At 39.9% G+C, this 23,950-nt stretch overlaps 1 protein-coding gene across 1 annotated transcript in view; it reads right to left on the bottom strand.

Moving 5' to 3' along the window:
• Positions 1-11,642: 11,642 nt before the first annotated feature.
• The window catches only part of WDR70 (WD repeat domain 70), a 308,191-nt gene continuing 295,883 nt past the window's right edge, over positions 11,643-23,950 (bottom strand). The window contains exon 18 of the mRNA XM_041749114.1: positions 11,643-11,822. Coding sequence (XP_041605048.1) covers positions 11,735-11,822 — 88 coding nt within the window. The 3' untranslated portion in view covers positions 11,643-11,734. The remainder of the gene's footprint in view (positions 11,823-23,950) is intronic.

The raw sequence follows: 23,950 nt of genomic DNA, 5'->3' as shown, positions 1-23,950 counted from the left end.
GTTATTGTGAACATCAAAAGGCAGTGTAAGCTGTTGTTAAATGTATGCGACTTTAAGATAGAACACTTTTCGATAATGATGTATCAGTGTAGGCTCATCCATTATAACAAATGTACCACTCTGGGGGAAGACGCTGATGATGAAGGAGACTGTGCATGTGTGGAGGCAAGGGATAGATGTGGGAAATCTCTGTACTTTCCTCTCAGTTTTGCTGTTAAACTAAAACTGCTCTAAAAACTACAGTTTTACAGTTCAGTATTTTTACAGTGTATTAAATAATAAATTACTTTAAAAAGACAGAACACCATTAATCCACATTACCTCTATTATCACACAGTACCTTTCCTCTTAACTCAAAATATGGAGTGCTCCATTTTATGGGAAGACAGAGAATTAAGAGGCTGTAGTGGAGCCAAGACAGAAACACTGCTTGGGGCTGCCCCAGATCTGACAGCCAGTCTCTCAACTCAGCCATATCATTATTGGGGTCTTGAGGGCCCCTAAAGCACCAAATTTCCCAGATCTCCTCGAGCTCAGAATCAGAAGGAACATGACTACTCTATGTTGTCATGAGAAGTGCTTCATGGGGCAGTGTTCATGACCTCTTGCTTCAGAGTCATTTGGGACACTTGTCACAAATGCAGAATCATGGGCCCTGCCTCAGGGTCTTACTGAATCCAAATGACTGAGAGGGGGGCCCAGAATTTGATATTTCTAGTAATTGTCCCAAGATGACTCTGATGCAGCCTGATGTATCAGAATCAGTTTCTGCTGATATTGGATCACCCTTTTATGTTGAGACCATACACCAGAAGGCTGAATCCATAGTGTGTCTGAATCCAGAAAGCCTCCCTCCAGGCAACATTCTTTCTGCAACTTGTAAGGCACCACAAGCTGTCAGAAAGGGTGGTGTGGACAAGGACATCACTGAGGGCTTTTTGGACTTCAGAAGGGGGAAGGGTCCAGCTCCCATTTCCCAAAGAATGGCTGCTTCAGCAAAGGGCTGAGTGAGAGGTTAGTAATGCAGCCATGGCCACAATTATGTACTGCCCAGACAGATGCTGCCCAAGTGCATGACTTACACCCCAGTCATGGGTTTGACTTTTGTGGGATCTCTGGTCTGACATTTTCTAAGACCAGATCACTTTCCCTATATCTGAGGGTTGACAGGATATTTATGAACAGTGCCCATAAAATGCCACCTGGGGGCTAGAGAATTTCTCGATCCCAGGGTCACCTCAGTCTGATTTAAGTCCCTATGCTTCAGTTTGTTTAGGAGCATAACAGAAACTCTCCCACTGCCCTGCCTCCAAGGGGCATTGCCAGGAGAAAGAGGCAGGATTTGCAGAAAGGCAAACCTCAGCTCACCTGCAGATGCCCCTGTGTGAATACACGCTCTGGGATTTAGGTGCCATCCTTGTCTGAAAATCAAAATGGATTCCACCTGCTGCGGCTCATATCTGGGTCTTGCCAGGCCGCACACCCAGGGACTAGAACTGAAGGGAAGCCAGCTGCCCCTTCCAATCACACAAGGCCCTCTGGCATTTCAGTTCTTGGCTTCCCACCGCAGCACACTCCATGTCAGCAGCCCTATGTCCCCACTTGGTGTGAGAGTCCGTGGCAGTCCCTGCCAGCACTGTTGGAAGCGCTCTGAGGCTCTGGACGCTGCCACCAAGGCAGCCGGCTGCTATGCCCTTCCTTCCTGCCTTTCACATGTCCCTCCCAGGCAGTCCTGAGGTGCTTCTTCATTTCACCCTTATTCCTTTTGGAGCAGCCTTGGAATTCTTGGTGTTTATTTCAAAAAGAGCAAAGAGAGCAAGAGAGATCAGGGGGGACTAGATTGGAGACGGACTTAAACTCAAAATCCTCCAAAGTCTTTTTGTGAGGCTTCTATTTGGATTCTCCAACAACTATTTTTCAAAGAGCAATTTGAATTTTAAACACAAGTCTCAATCAATGAAAAGACTCCAATATGACTAATGATGGCTCAGAAAGTTAGCAAGAGAAAATGAAAAACTGATTTCAGTTTTTCTGGACTGCATTTGAAAGACATGGGTAAAGAAATCAGATCTACCTTTGAAAACCAAGGGCGGATAGAAGGCAAACCATGCTGAGGAAAGATTAGTCTAGAATTGCTGGCAAATCCATTTCAGTCAGGCCAAATTTGTGCGTGTATTGGCCCCTTGCGTGACCATAATGATTGCCACTTAACAAGCATTTACTGTTGTCTTGGGCATCGGTGAAGTCTTTCTCTTATATTATTATTATTTCATTTAATCTTGACAACAAGCCCACAAGTTAAGTATTGGTTTCTCAGTTCTACAGATATGGACATTGAGGCTCAACAAAGTGAAATAGTTTGCCCAAGGTCACCATACACGGCAGAGCTGGGATCCCAACCTAGGTCTGTCTCATCCTGGTCAGTGACTCCAAGAATAACAGAGCTGAAGAAACACTGGGCTGCTATCAAAGATCTTTATTTATGGTCCCAGCTCTACCATTAACAGATGGTGTGTCCCATCACAAGTGGCTGACCCTCAGGGCTCTAGTTTTCTCAACTATAAAATGTGGGGCTCAGTAGTAGATGGGCTCAAATGCCCTTTCCATGCCTACCAATCTCTAACTACAGCTTCTCTCTTGCACACTATTCCAGCAGCCCTCCAGCTTTCTCTGGATTTTATGATACATAGTTGGTCATAATTATAACTTATGGGATCCTTAATCCTGGATTTTGTTGGCCTCCAAATTGCAACATTGTTTTTATAAGTAAAAAAATACAATCTGCTTGACAAGTGTCTGCTTTGCCATAGCCCACACTGTGACCAGCTCCCAAAGCACACTGCTGTCAAGGTAAGGGAATGCTTGTCAGACAGCTCCAGAGATAAAAGCGGTAATGTTTGCTTGTGTTGCTCTGCCTTCTCATTATTCACAGTCCTGTGATCTTCAGTAAAGGGGAAAAATTGGAAGCTAACTACACATACACTAAAAGAATAATGTTGACTGTTGTTGACTGTTTATAATGAGAAAGATCTTGGAAGATGTGAGTAAATCCAGACGCAGCTCAGTTAGAACCACACATCTGGCCTGGAGCAGCTTCATGAATCTCACCTCCAGGCCACACATAATCAGGCAAAAGAGAGGGTCAACATGCACCATAATTTTGGACTTCAGCCAGCCTTGCACCTGTGAAATAAAGAACATGGTCACTGGGGCAGATCAATAGGAGAAAGGGTAAGGGGATGGATCATAGTCTAGTCTCCAACTTCCAAGAGGGGCTAACTGTTGGTGGGCACTGAACATGTAAGGCCTGGATTTCAAAACTAAGATTGCACATTTTTGGGATAAAGAGATGTATCTGCAAGAATGTTCTTCAGGATTTACTTGTTTCAGGCCAAAATACACATATGCCACAATATAGTATTTCCAAGAAATATCTTGAGTCCAAGATCTCTGAAAAGCCAGCCTGCTCCTGCTAGGGTGCCTCTGAATATAGAAGCAGTAATGAGAACATTTGTGTAACGATTCATTGTTTGCAAAGTGCTTTCACACTCTGATCCTTCTAACATCCCAGAGTCACCAAGGTTCCAAAAAGCTTATGTAACTTGCTTGACCCGGCATTTGAACCCAGGTCTCCTTAATAGAGCTTTTCTCCACACCATGTATTTCTGAATAATAAGATTTTTTTCCACAAAGGAAATAAATCTTATTTTTAAAATAAAATAAGCAAAAGAAAAATGACTACATACCTAGGAGGCAAGATTTCTGCTGGCTGTTTGTCATGGTTGACTTGCTATTTTTCATAAACAAGAGGCAGTAAGGTCAAAGGGAAGACCACATGGTACCCAACGAAGTGTACACAATATTTTTGAATGTTGGGGAGAAGTAACAGCAAGCAAGAAAAAAGCAATATCAAAATAGCCTATGAGAAAGGCAAAAGACAGTTTTCCCATTTTTCTAAATTTAGATAGGTTTCAGATGCTGTCACTGCCAGCACCATGAGAGTCTTTGTGTCAAACATGACCAACAGCAAGGCCAAGAAGTAGATCAGGGTTCCAACTGGCTTCCTGAGAAGCTGAATCAACCAGAGTCCACCTAAGACAACCATAGCCAAATCTTGGGTAACTTTCACATTAGAAGACAACCTCTCAAACACACAGAATCAAATTCTTCCTGTGAATAGAGCATCCTATCTGCCACCACAGCAATTCTTAATTATGGGGCTGATATGGATTGGGCTTGTTTTCTAAAAATTTGCCCTTCATATACATTACTGAGATACTAATAATAAATTGCCACAAGCAACCAATTATATTGGCATTTCATAATTTGCAAAGCTTTTACTCTCTCTCTCTCTCTGTCTTGTCTGAATTGTAAAATACTCCTCTGGACGTAGTCTGAATGATCGATATTGCCATTCTACTGATGAAAAACTGAGGCTCACAGTTTATATGACTTCCCTAAACTCACAAAATTACTAACTAGTGAAGGAGAAACATAAACCCTAACCTCCTGACTTCATATTTCATGCTACTTCCAAGATACCAGCCATACCACTGATTAAGACTCCTGATTAATGTAGTAAATATTCTTCTCTCATATGTTTATCTTTTTCCATGGCTGATCAACTTCAGAGATCTGAGAGCGGCCCCAGACATCTGGTCACATCAGCTCTGTCAAGCAGATCTGAGGAGAGAATCCAGTTGTCAGCCACCCACACTTCAAAGTGACTTATAAACAGCAAAACCATCAGCCATGGATGTCTCAGAATAAGAAAATCTATGAGGAAGACCTACTCATAGGCTTAGAATGTCATGGATACTTTGGATAGGAGGCTATAATGCTGGATGTCTGCCTGTCTGTCCTGAGGATGAGGGAGAGATAAGACCATGTGTGGAAGCTGTAGCAGCTCAGGGAACAACTCCCAGCCAAGTCAAGCTGAAGGGGAAACAGAGAAGGGCCAGCAACTCTGCTGACTCAAAGAAACTGATGGCAAAAATATTACAATTATTTCCTTTAGCTATGGTCTCTGGGTTGTTCCAAGTGGTTCCTGAGTCTTCTCATCCTACAGAATAATATCTGTCCCCTCATCCCCACTCCATCAAGAAAATCCAAGTGACCTCACTGCCTTACAACAAATTCTTAATGAGTCCACCCTCAGAAGATCAAACAGGAGGTCTTTCTAGAAACCAGTGGCTAGATATTCAAAATGTAAGAATTAGTTGCATTAGAAATTGTATTAGTTGTCTATTGCTGTATAACAAATTATTCCAAAATTTAGCAGCTTAAAACAACAAATAGAATAACTCAAGTCCGTACTGATGGTTGAACCTAGGGAGCAGGGAAGAGAAGTGGAGGACATTAGGATTTGAAACTTTGATGTTAGATCTGGAAGGTCTTGTGATTTCCCCCCCCCACCCTTTTCCTGAGTACTTAGTGGATTGTGATATGCAGCCCTCGAGAGTCCACATGGATCCACTGTTGCTTACGTCTTGTTGCAAGGTGTATTCATTCCCTGGGGCTAAAATTTTCACAGACTGGATGACTTAAAACAATAGAAACTTAGTTTCTCACAGTTCTGGAGGCTAAGTCTGAAAACCACTGTCATCAGGACCAAGTCTCTGAGGGCTCTAGAGAAGAACCTTGCCTTGCCTCTTCCTAGCCTCTGGTGGTTGCCTGGCAATCCTTAGAGTTCCTTGACTTGTAGCTACATCACTCCAGTAGCTGCCTCCATTTCACATGTTTTTTTGTGGTTGTTGTTGTTGTTGTTTTTTTCTCTGTATCTTTACATGATCTTCTTATAAGGACACCAGCCATCAGATTTAGGGCTCATGCTAATTCACTATGACCTCAATTTAATTGTATCTACAAAGACTTTCCAAATAAGGCCACATTCTGAGGTTCTCAGAGGGCATGAATTTTGGGGGACACTATTCAACCCAGTATACTAGGAATATTTCCCAGAATCATCTCTGTCCTCTCCAACTGGGCGTTCACTGATAAGGTAACTACCAAGATTACAATAATTCTACCTAGCAAATATGAGTCATTCCTTTTGACCCTCCATAATTCTGTTTTCACAATCAGTTCTAGGAAAAGAATCCTATGTACATAAGGAAACTTTAAGCATAGAAATAAAGCAAAGCAGTTTTGCTTATGATAGCACGTTTGAAAACTATCCATGGGGATCCCTGGGTGGCGCAGCGGTTTGGCGCCTGCCTTTGGCCCAGCGTGTGATCCTGGAGACCCGGGATCGAATCCCACGTCGGGCTCCTGGGGCATGGAGCCTGCTTCTCCCTCTGCCTATGTCTCTGCCTCTCTCTCTCTCTCTCTGTGTGACTATCATAAATAAATAAATAAAATTATAAAAAAAAACTATCCATGTTTCTAACAATGAAAGAATAGTTCTAACTATTCCATTAGAAAGATCCTAATCTTTCTAACAATGAAAGGATACATCTCTATAATAAACTACCAAGTAGCCCCTAAAATTATATGAGGCTTGTAGTAATATAGAAAATTTACATATTTAACAAGTGAAGAATACACCATATTTTAAATAAATATTCTAATTATGTTTTAAGAAGAGCAAATAATACTCAAAATTGTACATAAAGTTTAAAATTGGAATGTGGTTCACTAAAATATTAGCACTATGTTTAATGACTTCTTATCTTTTAGGTTGTTCCAATTCTGTATTTCTGCATTAAAAAACAACCTCATAACTTATTGCTTAAAAATGATAATAATCAAAAAAAATGATAATAATCATGTACTCTCATTAATTTGTGATTCTATTTGGGCAAAGCTCCTAGGGGGTTGACTCATCTCTGTTCCATGTGTGACTGAACTGAGACTGAAGGATCTGCTTGCCAAGGTGGCTCAACATGTTGGTGCTGGCTCTCAGCTGGGAGCTCAGTTAGGGCTGGCCAGGGGCCTCAGTTCTTCTCCAGGTGGGCCTCTCCATGGGGCTGCTGAAGCTTCCTCACAACACAGCAGCCCAGTTTCAAGAACAACTGTTCTGAGAGAAAGGAAGTAGAAAGTGCAAGTATCTTAATGGCTGGGCTGGTAACTCGCACAGTGCCACTCCTGTCATGTTCTGTTGGTCAAGTCATCACAGAGCCTGCTCAGATTTAAGGGAAGGGGCTCTTCCTGATGAGAGGAATGTCTCAAAGAACCTGTGGTCATCTTTAATCTACCATTATGCCAACATTTTCCAGATAATAAATAAATGCTTTTATTTAAGAATTTGAAGACCCCTAATATAAACTCTGATAATTCATAGAACTACTTAAAATAGCAAAGTTCTCTACTCTTAGCTTCTAAAGCCCCTTCTTTACCTACACAAACACACACACACACACACACACACACGCACATGCACACGCATACGCACACGCACACGGAAGATCTCCCATCTTTAGGCACTTCTCCCCCAATCAGTTCTTTGATGAGGGTGTTGAGTAAACTGGAGTCATGGTCATGGTGGCTTGTGGTATACCCCATTCCAGATAGATACTTTTCAAAAAGGATTTGTTAACAACCCTCCCCTATTTCCTAACTTCCTCACATACAAGAAAACCAATGAATGAAGGAAGCATGTCACCTCTAGAGGGCTGCTGGCCCAGGCACACACCTAAGTAGATATCTGGCTACCCTCCTTATTTCCTACCATATCTGACTAATTAGTTATTAAACACTGAAGGGCTCACAGATGCCTGAATTAGTAATATCAACTCCTAAAAGCTTTTCTCAAATTGGCTCAAATCTCGTAATATTCACTCTTAGATCACATAAAGAGGCACTTACCTCTGGATGCTGCTTTCAGGAAATCATAAAGCTGACGATTTTAGCTGTTAAATGGGACAAAAGGCTAATCATCTTTAAAGAACAGAAATTAAGGTGTGACTAAAAATAATATATCAACTGCCTAAGATTAAATGGAAGCCAGCATGTTCGAGGTTTGGGCTTAGTTTGTTCTGTTTGGAATTTTGCATGTGTGTGACGGTTATGTCCTGATTTTCAAGTCTGGATGACCCAATTTTACCAGTCCTCTGTGAGATCAAAGAGCTGCTACCGGGCAGCCCAGGTGGCTCAGCAGTTTAGCACTGCCTTCAGCCCAGGGTGTGATCCTGGAGACCCGGGATTGAGTCCCATGTCGGGCTCCCTGCATGGAGCCTGCTTCTCCCTCTGCCTGTGTCTCTGCTTCTCTCTGTCATGAATAAATAAATAAAATCTTAAAAAAAAAAAAAAAAAAAAGAGCTGCTACCAACACCCAATAACCCAGAATTTTAATTAATGCTGTGGATCCACTCTACAGAAAGATGTACATGAGCATAAGGAAAGTGTGTTGCATACTTTGAAGCATTCACAGACACCCTGCCTAGGTTATGAATCTCCATGTCAGAGATCTCTTAGATCTTTGGTGATTCAGGATAGGAAGTGAGTGCTTCAGAGTGTCATGATGGCTTAGGGCCTGTTAGGCCATGCCAGGCACAACACAGGCAGTTGTTTACAATCCTGTTTTTTCCTTGAGCTATCACAATAGTCACCTGTGAATAAACCCCAAGAGAGAAAGGCCAAACAGCCTAGATACAGCCTGAGCTTCTGTACTAATGATCCTCCTTCCCACTGGTGAGGCAGACACACTTCTCACACCTCATTCTCTTTCCATCCATTCCTTACCCTTCCCTGTTTCTCTCTTTCCCTCTGCCAAATATTTAATGAGCACCTTTTTAATCCCTTTCTTGGGGGTAGGGGCTAGCAAAACAAATGTGAATAAAATATGGCTCCTCTTATTCATTAAAGAAATTCATTGAACATTCACAGAACCCAATGGGCTTTAGTTTTTATAATCTACATCCCAGTGGGGGAAACACGCTCAAGTCCACAAGCCACACACATATACATTTACAATGAACAGAAAAGAAGGCCATAGCATAGAGATATGTAAGCAACGTTGGGGGCAAAGGAGGGATCAACTGTCTGCTAGGAGGGTCATGGAAGGCTGCTCGGGAAAGATGGCATTGATCCCCGTATTCAAAAACAGGCAGACAAGGATGGAAGAAGGGACAATATGGGCAAAGGCACTCAGGTGCAAAACACATGGAACGTCCAGGTCCAGATATGCTGGAACTGAGAAGTGTGTGCGAGCTCAGCAGGAGTTAAAGCAGGAACAGGGAGAGGCTGAATCTGGACATCCCAAGCGCCACACAGATGAACTCAAACTACTGACACAGATACTCTGGAAGGCTCTACACAGAGGGATGAAATGATAGATTTTCGTTTTAGAAAGCAAGTCTGATGGCAGAATAGAAGATGGATTTGATGAGGACCAGATGAAAAATAGGGAGATTAGTTGGGAGGGAGGCTCCTGGGAGGTCCTAGTCAGGGATAAAAGAGGGTCTAAATTCTAGCAGGGGCAGCAGGGAAGATGAAGGTCAAATAGAAGGCAGTCAGCAGATGGCATGGATGGAAACTGGCAAACGATTGCATGAGGTGGGAGGGGGGTGAGGCAGGAGTCATAATTATGCCTTACTCCCTTCTTTGAGCGAATAGAAATGTAGTGGACCGAGACACGGAATACTGGGTTGTATGGAGTAAGATAATGAAGCTGAGGAGCATGGGGAGTGTGAGGGCCTGTGAAATACCCACTGCAGATTCTGCCCTGGTGATGGGAATACAGGTCCAATGACCACCCACTATTTGTCCAGTCCTGGTTCTGAGGTCCTCGCTCACCAAAATTGATAATGGAAATCTTCTCTCTCTTGCCAATCTTGTATGGAAAAACAATTTTGTATAAAACGCTCAAGTGAGAGATCGATCATCTCAAGCATGAAAAGGGCCACTCGTGTTGTGGGTAACAATCAGAAAACCATCTTCGTGCTAAATCTTTCTCTCCCCTTACATCATAGCAGGCTCCGCCAAGACCACTATGATCAAGTTTTTATTCCTCCCTCCAACCCTCCACAACAACTTTTGGCTGTGTAAGACGAATACTTCCATATGGTGCAATGTTTATGTTAAGACAGGAAAAAATATGAAATGCTTTCAGTAAATTTTATCCAAGAAACAGTAAATTTACAAATCCTAAGCACTTGGAACAAAATATTGGTCTGTAATTGATTTTGGATGAAGTGTATTTCAACGGTAATAGGAAACTTGGGACAGTTTGTTAACTACTGATGCTTAGAAATCTTGGGTGTCTTTGTATATAGCCCTCCTTAACTGTAATCTCAGACAGATTACTTGACTTCTTGAATCTCTTTTGTCTTATCTGTAAAATGGGTTTAGCAGTTTTACCTATTCATGGGATTTTGTGAGGATTAAATGAGCTACTGCAGATAAAGAGCTCAGAAGAGTAGTCATCAGATAGTAGGCACAGGAGCAAATGTCAGTTATTACCTATAAGCTAAGTGATGAGGGAAGGGGAAGAGAATGAAAATGGTGGTAGAAGAGAAAAAGGACAGAGAGTAGTTGACAAGGATGAAGGTTTTGAGGATTTATTTATGGAGGAATGCCCACTACTACCCATCTCAGAACTGTGGAGGCAGGAAAGCTGTGTACATGTGATCTTGGTGAAAAAGATTTGGGGGGAGGAGGTAATACATATGTGAGGCCTGTAACTTTCCAACACACATTTTGGATCATCATTCATTTTTATAATTATTTAATTTACTAAGACAAATGAGAGCAGGAGGGGAAAAGGCAAAAGGACTAAAAATTCCTGAATTTTCTAGTGGGGACTATTTGACACGCAAAATTACCCCAGGTCTGTGTGAAATATGTCCACAGAATTTTATTCTATTGACTCATTATTACTTTGGACAAACTGCCAACTTTTGTTTTAGTTTTCTAAGTCACAAAAGCACAAGGATCTTTTAGAATGACTTTTAAAGTCTAATTATAGGTACAAACATTTTCATACTTTTCTAATTTAATAGTGATGAAAATCAGGCAAAGTAGATATCATTAGCTCTATTTTTAAATAGGAAATAGTTTATGTTTGTTACATGTCAGGTACTATACTAAATGCTATACAAGGAATGTCTCATCTAATCCTGTAACAAACCTATGAAGATGGTGCTATCATCATCTGAGGCTAGAAGAGAGAAGTTTAATAGCTTGCAAGAAGACCTAGACAGTAAAGAGTAGAGCCAAAGTTTGAATCCACATGGGTTTACCTGCAAAGCTTGCTTCCTAAATCCTAACCACTGTATTCTGCTGTTTAAGGATAAACAGATACATGTTCTTTCCTAGTACAGCAATGCTTTTAGCCTGAACTCAGCCTAATTATTTATAATCATGTAATAAATATTGTGAAATTATACAGAAATATTAAACCTTTTGATGCCTATTTTCATATTATGCTCCTAGAATTGCTCAAGACACACGTCCATCTCAATGTACATTCTCTCTCCCAAGGTTCTCTCTCCCAAGGTACAGATTCCCAAGAATCTGTACAGGACCAATAATTGTTGACTAAAGTTTCCAAATACCTAAATTACTTGGTAATAGGCTAAGAATCTATCCCTTATTTATTTATAATACAGATTCATAGTTGTAGTTAAGAAAATGTAAGTACAATTTTAGTGAAGATTAGCTACCAATCTTTTGAATGGTTCAACAATGCAAACTACAAAAACTTTTCATAAAAATGTATTTTTTATTTCATTAAAAAAAAAACAACTGTCCAATATCACTTCCCCTCATGCAAACAGCACTCATGTGAGAGTCTTCAAATTTTACGCTTTTTCCATTCTGGCTCATTCTTTGCTTCCTCATCGTCAGATTCAACTTGGGCAAACATGGTTTTGGGCTGAGTCCTAAAAGAAAGTTAATAAAAAGAGGAAAAATTTAGTCACCAAGTGTTTATTCGATTAGACTTTGCTACTTTCATCAAGTGGAAGCATATTTGAGGACTCAATTATCTCTCAATTATGAAATATCAATCATTAAATTCCTGGCCAAAAAAAAAAAAAAAAGATTAAGAGAAATTTAATTTTGTTGATCAAAGAGCCAAAGATGTTCCTAAAGGCTTTCCCTCTGTGGCAGATTATGTATGCTGTCCTTTGCTTAAATAAAATGAAAATGTATCAAATTCAGTATCTCATATATTCATAACCATAACCACCCTCTACTTCAAACTTAGGCCAACTGGGACTGTTTGGGAAGCCAAATTATAGTCACCAAGCAAGAACACACATGACCTTTATTTACGGCTTTTTGCGTTGTTCCTAGATTTAAGTAGTCCAAATACATGTAAATATGGTGCACACGAACAGGAGAATTTGAGAAAATTTGCTTTCTTATTTAATGAGTCTAAAATAATGGATTATAATATATAGAATAACTTGAGTACTGCCAGCAAAAATAAAAAAACAAATGAATAGACATTCTCTCCACTCCAACACCCAGTTCAGTGCACAGAAATGTCAAACATTTAAGGATAAATCACTTAGTATCACTGCTTTAATTCTGGCACACGGTACATCAAGCAATCTTTGCATTAGTTCTGAGCTTTATAAACATACATGGTTCAATGACTTTCCTTTTTATACAATTCATACAAAAATAATTTCAAAAAATAAATATGTGAAATGGTTATAATCTATGCTCCTTTTTGGTCATGTTATTCCTGATTCCCTTTTAAAAACAGCTCTATCACATTACAAGGAAATCTTTTTTTGACATTTTTCTTTTTCTTTTTTCTTTTTTCTTTTTTTTGTTTCAGGAGTAGAATTTAGTGATTCATCACTTACCTATAACAGTCAGTGCTCATCACAACAAGTGCCCTCCTTAATATCCATCCATTTAGCCCACTCCCACACACTTCCCTCTCACAACCCTCAATTTGTTCTCTATCATTAAGGGTCTCTCATAGTTTGCTTTCCTCTTTCTCTCTTTTTCCTTCTCATAGGTTCATCTGTTTCTTTCTTAAATTCCACATATGAGTGAAATCATTTGGTATTTCTTTTTCTCTGACTTAGGTCGCTTAGCATAATATTCTCTAGCTTCATCCACGTCATTGCAAATTATAAGATTTCATTCTTTTTTAAAAAATTTTTATTTATTTATGATAGTCACACAGAGAGGGAGAGAGAGAGGGGGGCAGAGACACAGGCAGAGGGAGAAGCAGGCTCCATGCACTGGGAGCCCGACGTGGGATTCGATCCCGGGTCTCCAGGATCGCGCCCTGGGCCAAAGGGTAGGCACTAAACCACTGCGCCACCCAGGGATCCCAAGATTTCATTCTTTTTGATGGCTGAGTAGCATTCTATTGGATATGTATACCACATCTTTATCCATTCATCAGTCACTGTACAGTTGGGCTCCTTCCATAGTTTGGCAATTGTTGATAATGCTGCTATGAGCACTGGAGTGCATGTGTGCCTTCAAATCTGTATTTTTGTATCCTTTGAGAAAATACCTAGTAGTACAATTTTAGGTTTTGGGTAGTTCTGTTTTTATCTTTTTGAGGAACCTCCTCCACTACTGTTTTCCAAAGTAGGAAATATTAAAGCACTGTATCAGAAGATGATATATTTAAGCTTATATCTTCATCTTGAATTCAATTCATTACATCAAAGCAATTCCAGAATGTTAAAATAATGATAACAACCATTCCTTTTCTTTAGCAAGTGAAAATAGGGTTAAAACCTTGTATTACTTGTTGCTGTCGTTTTACTATCCTGGGAAGAAGTCTATACCATCCACACTCATGTTGATGTTGCTCTGATGCAAGCTATGTACCGAATTCCTCACGCATAAGCTAGTCACAACTTCTGTCCCTCTAGTGACTCACACATCTACCTGGAACCCAAAGTGTCCTCATACACAATCCAGTCAAACTTCTCAAGGCACTGTTATGACATCTACAAACAAGTCACAGCTCTAATGTTTCCAAAAACAGCTACAGATTTTCATGAGTTGCTGAATTACTAGAAAGCAGCACCCCTGTCTCTCTAACATGCTACAAAAGACAACTGGGGCTCATTGCATATTTCATCTACTGGCAAAGATGTGGGCCACAGAGGTATGGACAAACCCATATGGGAACAAATCTGTCTGGATTTAAAAATCTTTTGAATTAGATGTTTAATTTCTAAAGAGAAAAAAATAAGGTGGTCTTATAAAGGTATGTGGCAGTGCTTCATGAGACAACCAGCTCGTCAATGTTAGCCGCAACAAGACTTAAGGACTAGGAAGTTTTAATGGGGATCCCTGAGTGGCGCAGCGGTTTGGCGCCTGCCTTTGGCCCAGGGCGCGATCCTGGAGACCCGGGATCGAATCCCACGTCGGGCTACCGGTGCATGGAGCCTGCTTCTCCCTCTGCCTATGTCTCTGCCTCTCTCTCTCCTCTCTCTGTGTGTGTGACTATCATAAATAAATAAAAATTTAAAAAAAAGAAGTTTTAATGGTGCTTTTTTGGATATAAAAAAAGAATTTAAATGACAGATCACAGGAAGAATAGAAAGGTTTAAAAAGGTTATTTCATGTAAGTACTTACTCTCATATTCTACCTACTTCCCAAAAGTATTTTTTGCAAGTTGGTGGCTAACTTGAAGGGCTAAGACACGGGGCAGAAAGGGAGCAATGATTGTAAAGAGGCATGAATGTTTTGCAGGGATGGAAATGTTGCCTAATCTTGATTGAAGTGGTGATTACATAAGTGTGTATACATTTGTCAAAACTTGAATGAGTGCATTTTCAAATTTATTATACATAGATTATACCTCAATAAAATGGACTTATAAAGAAAATCAAAACAAATGAGAAGGTGAAGAACCAAGGAACAAAAGGATAAGCATAATAAGACAACACTCAACTTTCTAGTAGCCAAGAAAAAGAAAAAAAAAATATTTGTCTTCAAAGGAGATACATTTTCCCTCAGCACTAAACTCAGCAAAACTGACTGACTAAACTTTAACATCAGGATCACTCGGATTGTCACTTTCAATTACCAGACCATAACAGTTTCCTTTGCCCTCTCCAGGTAATTTTAACTTAGGGGATATGAATTTGTGTAGAAGATAGAATGGTGTCTTTAAGGAACTCCATGAAATTTAGTATTTTAAATTCCGTTTTTTGAATTACAATGTTGCCAGCAAAATAACCATATTATGTATATGCAACATCAAATCATGACATTTAGCTTTCAAAAAGCCAGGCTCTCCTTCCCCTAGTTACCAAAATCAAGGCACAAACTAGCATCCAAATTTTCCCAGCATTGCTTATTTACCATTTTGTCTTTAATTTTATTGGCTAGGTAGGGAATACCTGAGTGTAAGAAGTAGGTTCCTTTCAAAAAAGGGTGTTCGCAAAATTGTACCAAATGCAATAAATAAAACTGGACTCTTACTTACACCATATGCAAAAGTTAACTTAAAATGGATCGAAGACCTAAACCTAAGAGCAAAAACTAAAATATTATGGAAAAGCTTTATGACATTGGAATATAGTAATGGTTTCTTTGATAAAACAGCAAAAGCATAATAAAATAAGTCAATTGAACTTTATCAAAATTAAAACCTATGAACCAATGGACACAATCAATAGTCTAAAAAACCAACATATGAAATGGGAGAAAATACTTGCTAATCAAGTAAGATAAGAGGTTAGTATCTAGGATATATAAAGAACTCTTAAAACTCAACAATAACAACAACAACAACAACAACAAAACCCCAAACAACACAGTTTAAAACTGGGCAAAGGGCTTGAATAGATATGCCTCCAAAGAAGATAGCAAAAGACTAACAAGCACATAAGAAGATGCTCAACATAGTCAATCATTAGGGAAATGCAGATCAAAACCATAGTAACACCTCACACCCACCAAGATGGTTACTATCAAACTAACCCCAGAAAATAAAAAGTATCGGCCAGGATGTGAAGAAACTGGAACCCTTTACACAGTGATGGTGGGAATTTAAAATGATGCTGCATCTATGGAAAATGACATGGTAGTTCCTCAAAAAAAATAATAATGATAAAATTATCATGTGATCTGGCAATTCCACTTCAGGAAATATGCCCCCCAAAATGAAAGTGGGGTCTTAAAGAGATATTTGCATACCCATGTTCAATGCAACATTATTCAGATAGTCAGAAGGTAGAAGCAACCTAAATGTCGTGGATAGATCAATGGATAAACAAAATGTGGTGATATCTATAATGAAATATTATTCAGCCTTAAAAAGGAGAGAAATTCTGGCAAATGCTACAGATGAACCTTAATGACATTATGCTAAGTGAAACAGGTCAGTCACAAAAAGACAAATACTATATAATTCCACTTAATATACGGTACTCAGATAGTCATATCCATGAGGCAGAATGGTGGTTGCCAGGGACTGGAAAGATGGGGAAAGAAATAATTCTTGTTTAGGGAGTATAGAGTTTTAGTTTTGCAAGATAAGAAGAGTTCTGAAGATTGGCTGCACAACAATGTAAATGTGCTTAACACTACTGAAATACACACTTAAAAATGGTTAAAGAGGGTTTTATGTTATATATATTTTATCAAACTTAAAAAAATTTTTTTTATTTAAAAAAAAGAAGAATCAGACTCATGGACTTGGGGATAAGGAATAATGAACCTGCTTCTAGAATAAACAAGAGGCACGCTGGAGAAGGCCTTAGCTCCAATGTGGGGCTCTGCCTAGAGCAGTGCTTCTCAAACCATCTGTGGTGTAAGCCCATCTTTGTTTTCTAATTTCCAATCCTTTGCAGACAAATATTATATTTCTAGAAAAATAAAGACTGTTTCAAAGTACAAATCAAACTTTTTATTAGATTCTAAAAATATATCAAATAGCTATACAATTTTCTAAATGGCTACCCTCAATTCCTACACTTATCTCATAGCACCGGTTGGTAGAGAACACTGAGTAGCACCCATGGGAACATTTTCCCTCCCAGCTGGGGAAAGAAGGCAGTACTTTAAAGCAGGGCTCTGAAACCAGGCTGTGGAGTGAGACTCTGTCTTCTTAACATTAACTTTGACATGTGATGAGCTTCCCAAATGTAGGAAAGTACTTCTTACCTTAGGAGAAGCCAGCCCCGGACACATGCCTTCAGACCACTGAAGACTGGGTGAAGGGATGGGGTTCAAGGCCACACTCTCACAGGCCCACCCCTGAAACAGTCTTTAATTCTTGGGAGTTAGGCATGAGCAGGTGAAGGGAGATACAGCCCACGGAGAGAAGTTTCCCCTGTTCCAATCCATCCTGCTCCTAATACCAACATTCTCATAGCACCATTCAGAGCCTTCCATAAGAGCTATATGTTGTTTGTTGAATAGAGACTTTTTTTCTACAAAAGAGTATTTGACTTGAGTACACTGAACAAGTCAAGTCAGAATCTGTCAAGTCCTAGAGAATGCCAGTGTTTTATAGAAGCAAAGTGAGAGAATTACAGCTTTGAATCTTGCAGCTATTCTTTCTTTGCAGCCATTATTATCTTTAAATTAATTTCCAGCAGTTATTCTTTTGAAAAATTTTGGAAACTCATTTTTTGGGGAAAGACTCAAAAAATTCAATTCATGAATGATTATCTAGGGCATTTAAAAATGGATTTCTTCAGTCATTACTCTTTAAGACAATGAGAAACAGAAATGATTAGGCAAAGTTAGGAAGAGAACCAAAAGATCTCTTCCCTGGGGGATGGCCTAATTTGCCCTTGGCATAGAAAACTACTATAAAAATAAATCAACAGGGGAATCCCTGGGTGGCTCAGCGGCTTAGCGCCTGTCTTCGGCCCAGAGCGTGATACTAGAGTCCTGGGATCGAGTCCCGTGTCGGGCTTCTGCATGGAGTCTGCTTCTCCCTCTGCCTATATGTCTCTGCCTCTCATGCGTGTCTCTCATGAATAAATAAATAAAATCTTTAGGGCAGCCAGGGTGGCTCAGCGGTTTAGTGCCACCTCCGGCCCAGGGCCTGATCTGGGAGACCCGGGATCAAGTCCCATATCGGGCTCCCTGCATGGAGCCTGCTTCTCCCTCTGCCTGTGTCTCTGCCTCTCTCTGTCTCTAATAAATAAATAAAATCTTTAATAATAATAATAATAATAATAAAATAAAATCTTTAAAAAATAATAAAAAATAATAAAGCAACAATGCCAAGCAGGAGTAAAATGACACATGCAAAAAAATTTTTTTTAAGGTTTTATTTCTTTATTCATGAAAGACACAGAGAGAGGCAGAGAGAGAAGCAGGCTTTATGCAAGGAGCCCAATGCGGAACTAGATCCCAAGACCCTGGGATCACGTCCTGAGCCAAAGGCTGACGCTCAACTGCTGAGCCACCCAGGCGTCCCACCCCCCTCAAAAATGCTAATGAATTTGAAAACAATTAAAAGTTGGTCCAGAAGTCCCTGATTTTAAAACCAATAGGAAACCAGCAAGTAAACAACAACAAAAAATACTCCAAGTCTCTATTAACATTGTCACTGGCCACAAAAAAGTGGATTCCTTTCTGGGCTGCTTGAAATTTGTACACTGATTTTAACACAGACTTTGTTGGGTGCTTTCATAAGGAAGAGTAAAACAAACCAAACCAAATGGGCACTGAACACATGTCAGGAACTCAGGAAATACATGCATGAATAAAAAATGAGCAAGAAATACATTACACCTTGACAAAGCATTTCCATTTCCAGCCTATTCCCCTGTCTTGTATTTAATTAGTTCTGTACCTGTTTTCTCAAGAGACAGGAAGTTGTCCATTCAAACTTCCAGGCTCATGGAAGATTTATGTCAGTTGCCCAAAACAAAAGCCTATAAAGAGACTGACATGAAGGAAAAGTTGGTAAGGGGAACATTCCATTCAGCCAGAGGTATAATCACCTGGCTCAATAGGTCAGTGGGGACAGGGTAAGCCTGAGTACCAGCAGAGTAACCCACCTTATTGAAATCAGCTTTATCCAGACTATCTAATTTACTAGTTTATGGCGCACACTTAGGCATTTTTCCAGGTGTTAACTGAAAACTTAAACTTACAGAAGGGTGATGTGAAACTTCTTTTCCAGTTTGACTAATTCACTTGGTGAACAGTAAACATTTTTCACCTGACTATGTATGTCAACTTGTTTACTAGAGTTACCAAGAAAAGGAGGACAGACTACATATCAACACAGTTATTGTTATGAGCCATTAAATAAACTAATCAGAGAAGGGCTGAAAGGTTTTTTCGCTTTATTTTGTTTTAGCTTCAGTAAACTCTGCATTTGCTAATATAGTTCATGAAGCAAATGTAAAAGCTTAAGCAAATGTCTTTCTCAAATCTATCAATTCTGATTAGATGATACTTTGTGCTGAATAATTTTCCCTTTGGGACAATTGTCCCAAAAGCAAATGTCTTTCTCAAATCTATCAATTCTGATTAGATGATACTTTGTGCTGAATAATTTTCCCTTTGGGACACTTTTTTTTAAAGATTTTATTTAGTTATTCATGAGAGATAACAGAGAGAGAGAGAAGCAGACTCCATGCAGGGAGCCCGACATGGGACTCAATCCCGAGTCTCCAAGATCACACCCTGGGCTGAAGGCAGCACTAAATCGCTGAGCCACCCAGGCTGCCCTGGGACATTTTTTAAACTGAATTCTCAATCATATTTGTATAAAGTGAGTCCTTCCCAGCAACTGTGTTCTAAGAGAAAAATGTCAGAAGCCCAACAAAACTGAGTCCCACCCTCAATGTTTCCATCCATAAGAATTTTGTGTAGAATAGTCAGTAACGAATAATGAATATTCCCCCCTGCAATAATCTATGAGGGTGTTTCTGAGGTGCATTGTTTGTGTGAGAGATTCAAACCATCAAGCCAGGCTGTCTTCTCTCTTCTGACTAAGCTCTAACCTAGGCCTTCTGTACTCCCTTTCTAGTGCTCAGGCCACAGAAGAATCTCAGAATGTCTTCAGCTGCAATGAAAAGTGCACAGGTCACATTCTTTTTAATTATGGATATTCTTCTGATATGATTCATTCAAAAAGCATAAAGCGAGTTCCAGGGTCACAGAATGAGTATGAGGAGAAATCACTTGCAATATTTAGTCATCAGAATGGGAGTATAAACCACAAGCTTTTTTGGCTCAGGGCCCATTGTTTATTATGAAGGAAAACCTCAAAGCCAAAGTCAATTATAGCCATGACTTGACAATCTGACACACTTGTTAACCCTGTTAGAATGAATACAGTCCAGATGAACTGTGACCCAGTCATCACAATTGCAGAATTATTAAGATTAAATGAAGGGCTTGACCAAAAGATTCCACTTGCAATGGGCCCTTCTTTCTGGCAAAGAGCTAATCAAAGATAATTTTTTTTTTTTAATATTAGGGATAAATAAGAAGATGAGAAGCAACATGATGTTTCTAGATAAAGAATGTTCTATTTTCTTCAAAAAATGAATACATAATATTTTGGAAAACAGATAAACATGTCTCAGACTCATTAAAGAGGGCACACTAACTCATAATGCTGGGTGTGTGAGTTCAAAGCCTGGGTGAGCAGGGCAATTTACACGTTTAATGCGATCCCTATCAAAATACCATGGACTTTCTTCAGAGAGAACAAATTATTTTAAGATTTGTGTGGAATCAGAAAAGACCCCGAATAGCCAGGGGAATTTTAAAAAAGAAAACCATAGCTGGGGGCATCACAATGCCAGATTTCAGGTTGTACTACAAAGCTGTGGTCATCAAGACAGTGTGGTACTGGCACAAAAATAGACACATAGATCAATGGAACAGAATAGAGAACCCAGAAGTGGACCCTGAAATGTATGGTCATCTAATATTCGATAAAGGAGGAAAGACTATCCATTGGAAGAAAGACAGTCTCTTCAATAAATGGTGTTGGGAAAATTGGACATCCACATGCAGAAGAATGAAACTGGACCACTCTCTTTCACCATACACAAAGATAAACTCAAAATGGATGAGAGATCTAACTGTGAGACAAGAGTCCATCAAAATCCTAGAGGAGAACACAGGCAACACCCTTTTTGAACTCGGCCACAGTAACTTCTTGCAAGATACATCCACAAAGGCAAAAGAAACAAAAGCAAAAATGAACTATTGGGACTTCATCAAGATAAGAAGCTTTTGCACAGCAAAGGATACAGTCAACAAAACTAAAAGACAACCTACAGAATGGGAGAAGATATTTGCAAACGACATATCAGATAAAGGGCTAGTTTCCAAAATCTATAAAGAACTTATTAAACTCAGCACCAAAGAAACAAACAATCCAATCATGAAATGGGCAAAAGACATGAAGAGAAATCTCACAGAGGAAGACATGGACATGGCCAACATGCACATGAGAAAATGCTCTGCATCACTTGCCATCAGGGAAATACAAATCAAAACCACAATGAGATACCACCTCGCACCAGTGAGAATGGGGAAAATTAACAAGGCAGGAAACAACAAATGTTGGAGAGGATGCAGAGAAAAGGGAACCCTCTTACACTGTTGGTGGGAATGTGAACTGGTGCAGCCACTCTGGAAAACTGTGTGGAGGTTCCTCAAAGAGTTAAAAATAGACCTGCCCTACGACCCAGCAATTGCACTGTTGGGGATTTACCCCAAAGATTCAGATGCAATGAAACGTCGGGACACCTGCACCCCGATGTTTCTATCAGCAATGGCCACAATAGCCAAACTGTGGAAGGAGCCTCGGTGTCCATCGAAAGATGAATGGATAAAGAAGATGTGGTTTATGTATACAATGGAATATTACTCAGCAATTAGAAACGACAAATACCCACCATTTGCTTCAACGTGGATGGAACTGGAGGGTATTATGCTGAATGAAATAAGTCAATCGGAGAAGGACAAGCAGTGTATGTTCTCATTCATTTGGGGAATATAAATAATAGTGAAAGGGAATATAAAGGAAGGGAGAAGAAATGTTGGGAAATATCAGGAAGGGAGACAGAACATAAAGACTCCTAACTCGGGGAAACGAACTAGGGGTGGTGGAAGGGGGGAGGAGGGGGGGTGTTGGAGGGGAATGGGTGACGGGCACCGAGGTGGACACTTGATGGGATGAGCACTGGGTGTTTTTCTGTATGTTGGTAAATTGAACACCAATAAAAATTAATTAAAAAAAAAAAAAAAAAACAAAGCCTGGGTGAGGGTGGAAAAAAGGGACAAATGCGAAACCTGTGGAAATTGGAAACAAAAAGAGAAAGAGAAAAGAGAGGAAAAGGAAAACAAAAAGAACCCTCCAAAATCACTATTACCTGCCTTATCATCAAATGGTTAAAGTTAGAAGGATAAAATGTTTGAAGAGCACACAGGCCTGAGGCCACCCAGGTGTCATCTGCACCCCCCGTCAGCTCACATGTGTAGCCGGGTGTGTAGCCGGGTGTTACCGCCCTGCTCTCTTATTTCACAGTCGGGGAAACAACCGCAGGCAACGTCAGTGAAATGCACAGTGAGAACGATCCCTGGAACGTCTGATTCTTAGTCTAGTGTTCAGCTATGCCACACTGGCTCACACGGTCGTCTTTTCAGCTTCATTAGTAATCAAGTTTTTAGTAACTGCAATCAGTTGCTTTGTGATGAGAAGCAATATTCTGTAGTCATCAAGAGCAGAAGCTTGACTCTGAAGCCAGACTGCCTGCATTCAAATTCCAATTCTGCCACCTGCTACCTGTGTGGCTTTGGTCAAGTTATAAGCCTCAACTTCCTCATCTGTAAAATGGGACAATAATACCATTTCCTTCATAAGCTGTTGTGAAGATAAATAAACAATATATATATAAAGTTCTTTTTTTTAAGATTTTATTTATTTATTCATGAGAGACACAGAGAGAGGCAGAGACACAGGCAGAGAGAGAAGCAGGTTCCATGCAGGGAGCCTGACGCGGGACTTGATCCTGGGACTCCAGGATCAGCCCTGAGCCAAAGGCAGATGCCCAACCACTGAGCCACCCAGGCACCCTGTATAATTGGAATAATATATTCTGTGCATTTTAATTTTCTAGGGGTAAATCATTTGTGATTTATTTTAAATAATCACTTTTGCATTATTATCAAAGTTTAGTGCACAAAATAATCACCTAAGAAACTTAAGATGCAGATTTCCAGCCCCAAGCTCACAGAATCTGAATTGGTCTGAGGTGCCATCTAGAAACCTGCATTTTTAACTCACTACTCCCACCTCTGACTCTGATGAGAGGCAGTTCACAAAACCACTTTGAGAAATGCTGGCCTCTACACAGGAATATGGTGGACAGGGACAATCAGTCACTTAAATATAACTCAGGAAAAAAGTTACATTTTCCTCTGGGGGTTTTATGTCTCTTCTTGACACAAATAACATATAAACCTTTACTCACTCAAAGAATGATCTCTTTAAATACTGCCTATTAATTCAACATGACTTTAACTGGATCCTTTATAGATGGGAATGATATTTTAATATAAGTTCATATATCCATGTATCCCGTATCTGACAAGACATGCACACCGAAAATTAAATTGACTGAACCAGCAATAATGGCAGCTTATCTGGCAAGAAAAGTGACCATGGCTGACAGAGCTGTCAGGCTGTCAAGCTGCTGGCCAGGGTCCAGGCTCCCACACACGTCCATCTCTGTCTGATGTGTAAGCTAATAGCATTCTGGATCTATATCCTGCCCACTCTCCAGCCAGCTCCTCGCCCCTCCCTCGAGCCACTTCTTTTAACAAGAAACTGTAATTGAATCTGACCATGTGTGGCTGAACAAGAGGCTTCTGTGATCCTGCAGTGTTTTAAAACTTCCATGGCTATTACATTGCTAGTGCCAGGAATGAAACTCGAAGACTCAATCGATAAAGGTAAAGTGTTCAAAAACTCTTTGTTATCATCATTGGAGGACAAAGGTGAGCATATGTCATGTGGAAGCAGGGAGATTTATGTAATGTCTAATTGTGCTTTTCTGTGATAAAGTGAGATACAGT

This window comes from Vulpes lagopus, chromosome 3 (genome assembly GCF_018345385.1).
Source record: "Vulpes lagopus strain Blue_001 chromosome 3, ASM1834538v1, whole genome shotgun sequence".
Lineage (NCBI taxonomy): Eukaryota > Metazoa > Chordata > Mammalia > Carnivora > Canidae > Vulpes > Vulpes lagopus.
Note: the sequence above shows the minus strand (reverse complement) of the source record. Positions and strands in the feature narration are given on the sequence as shown.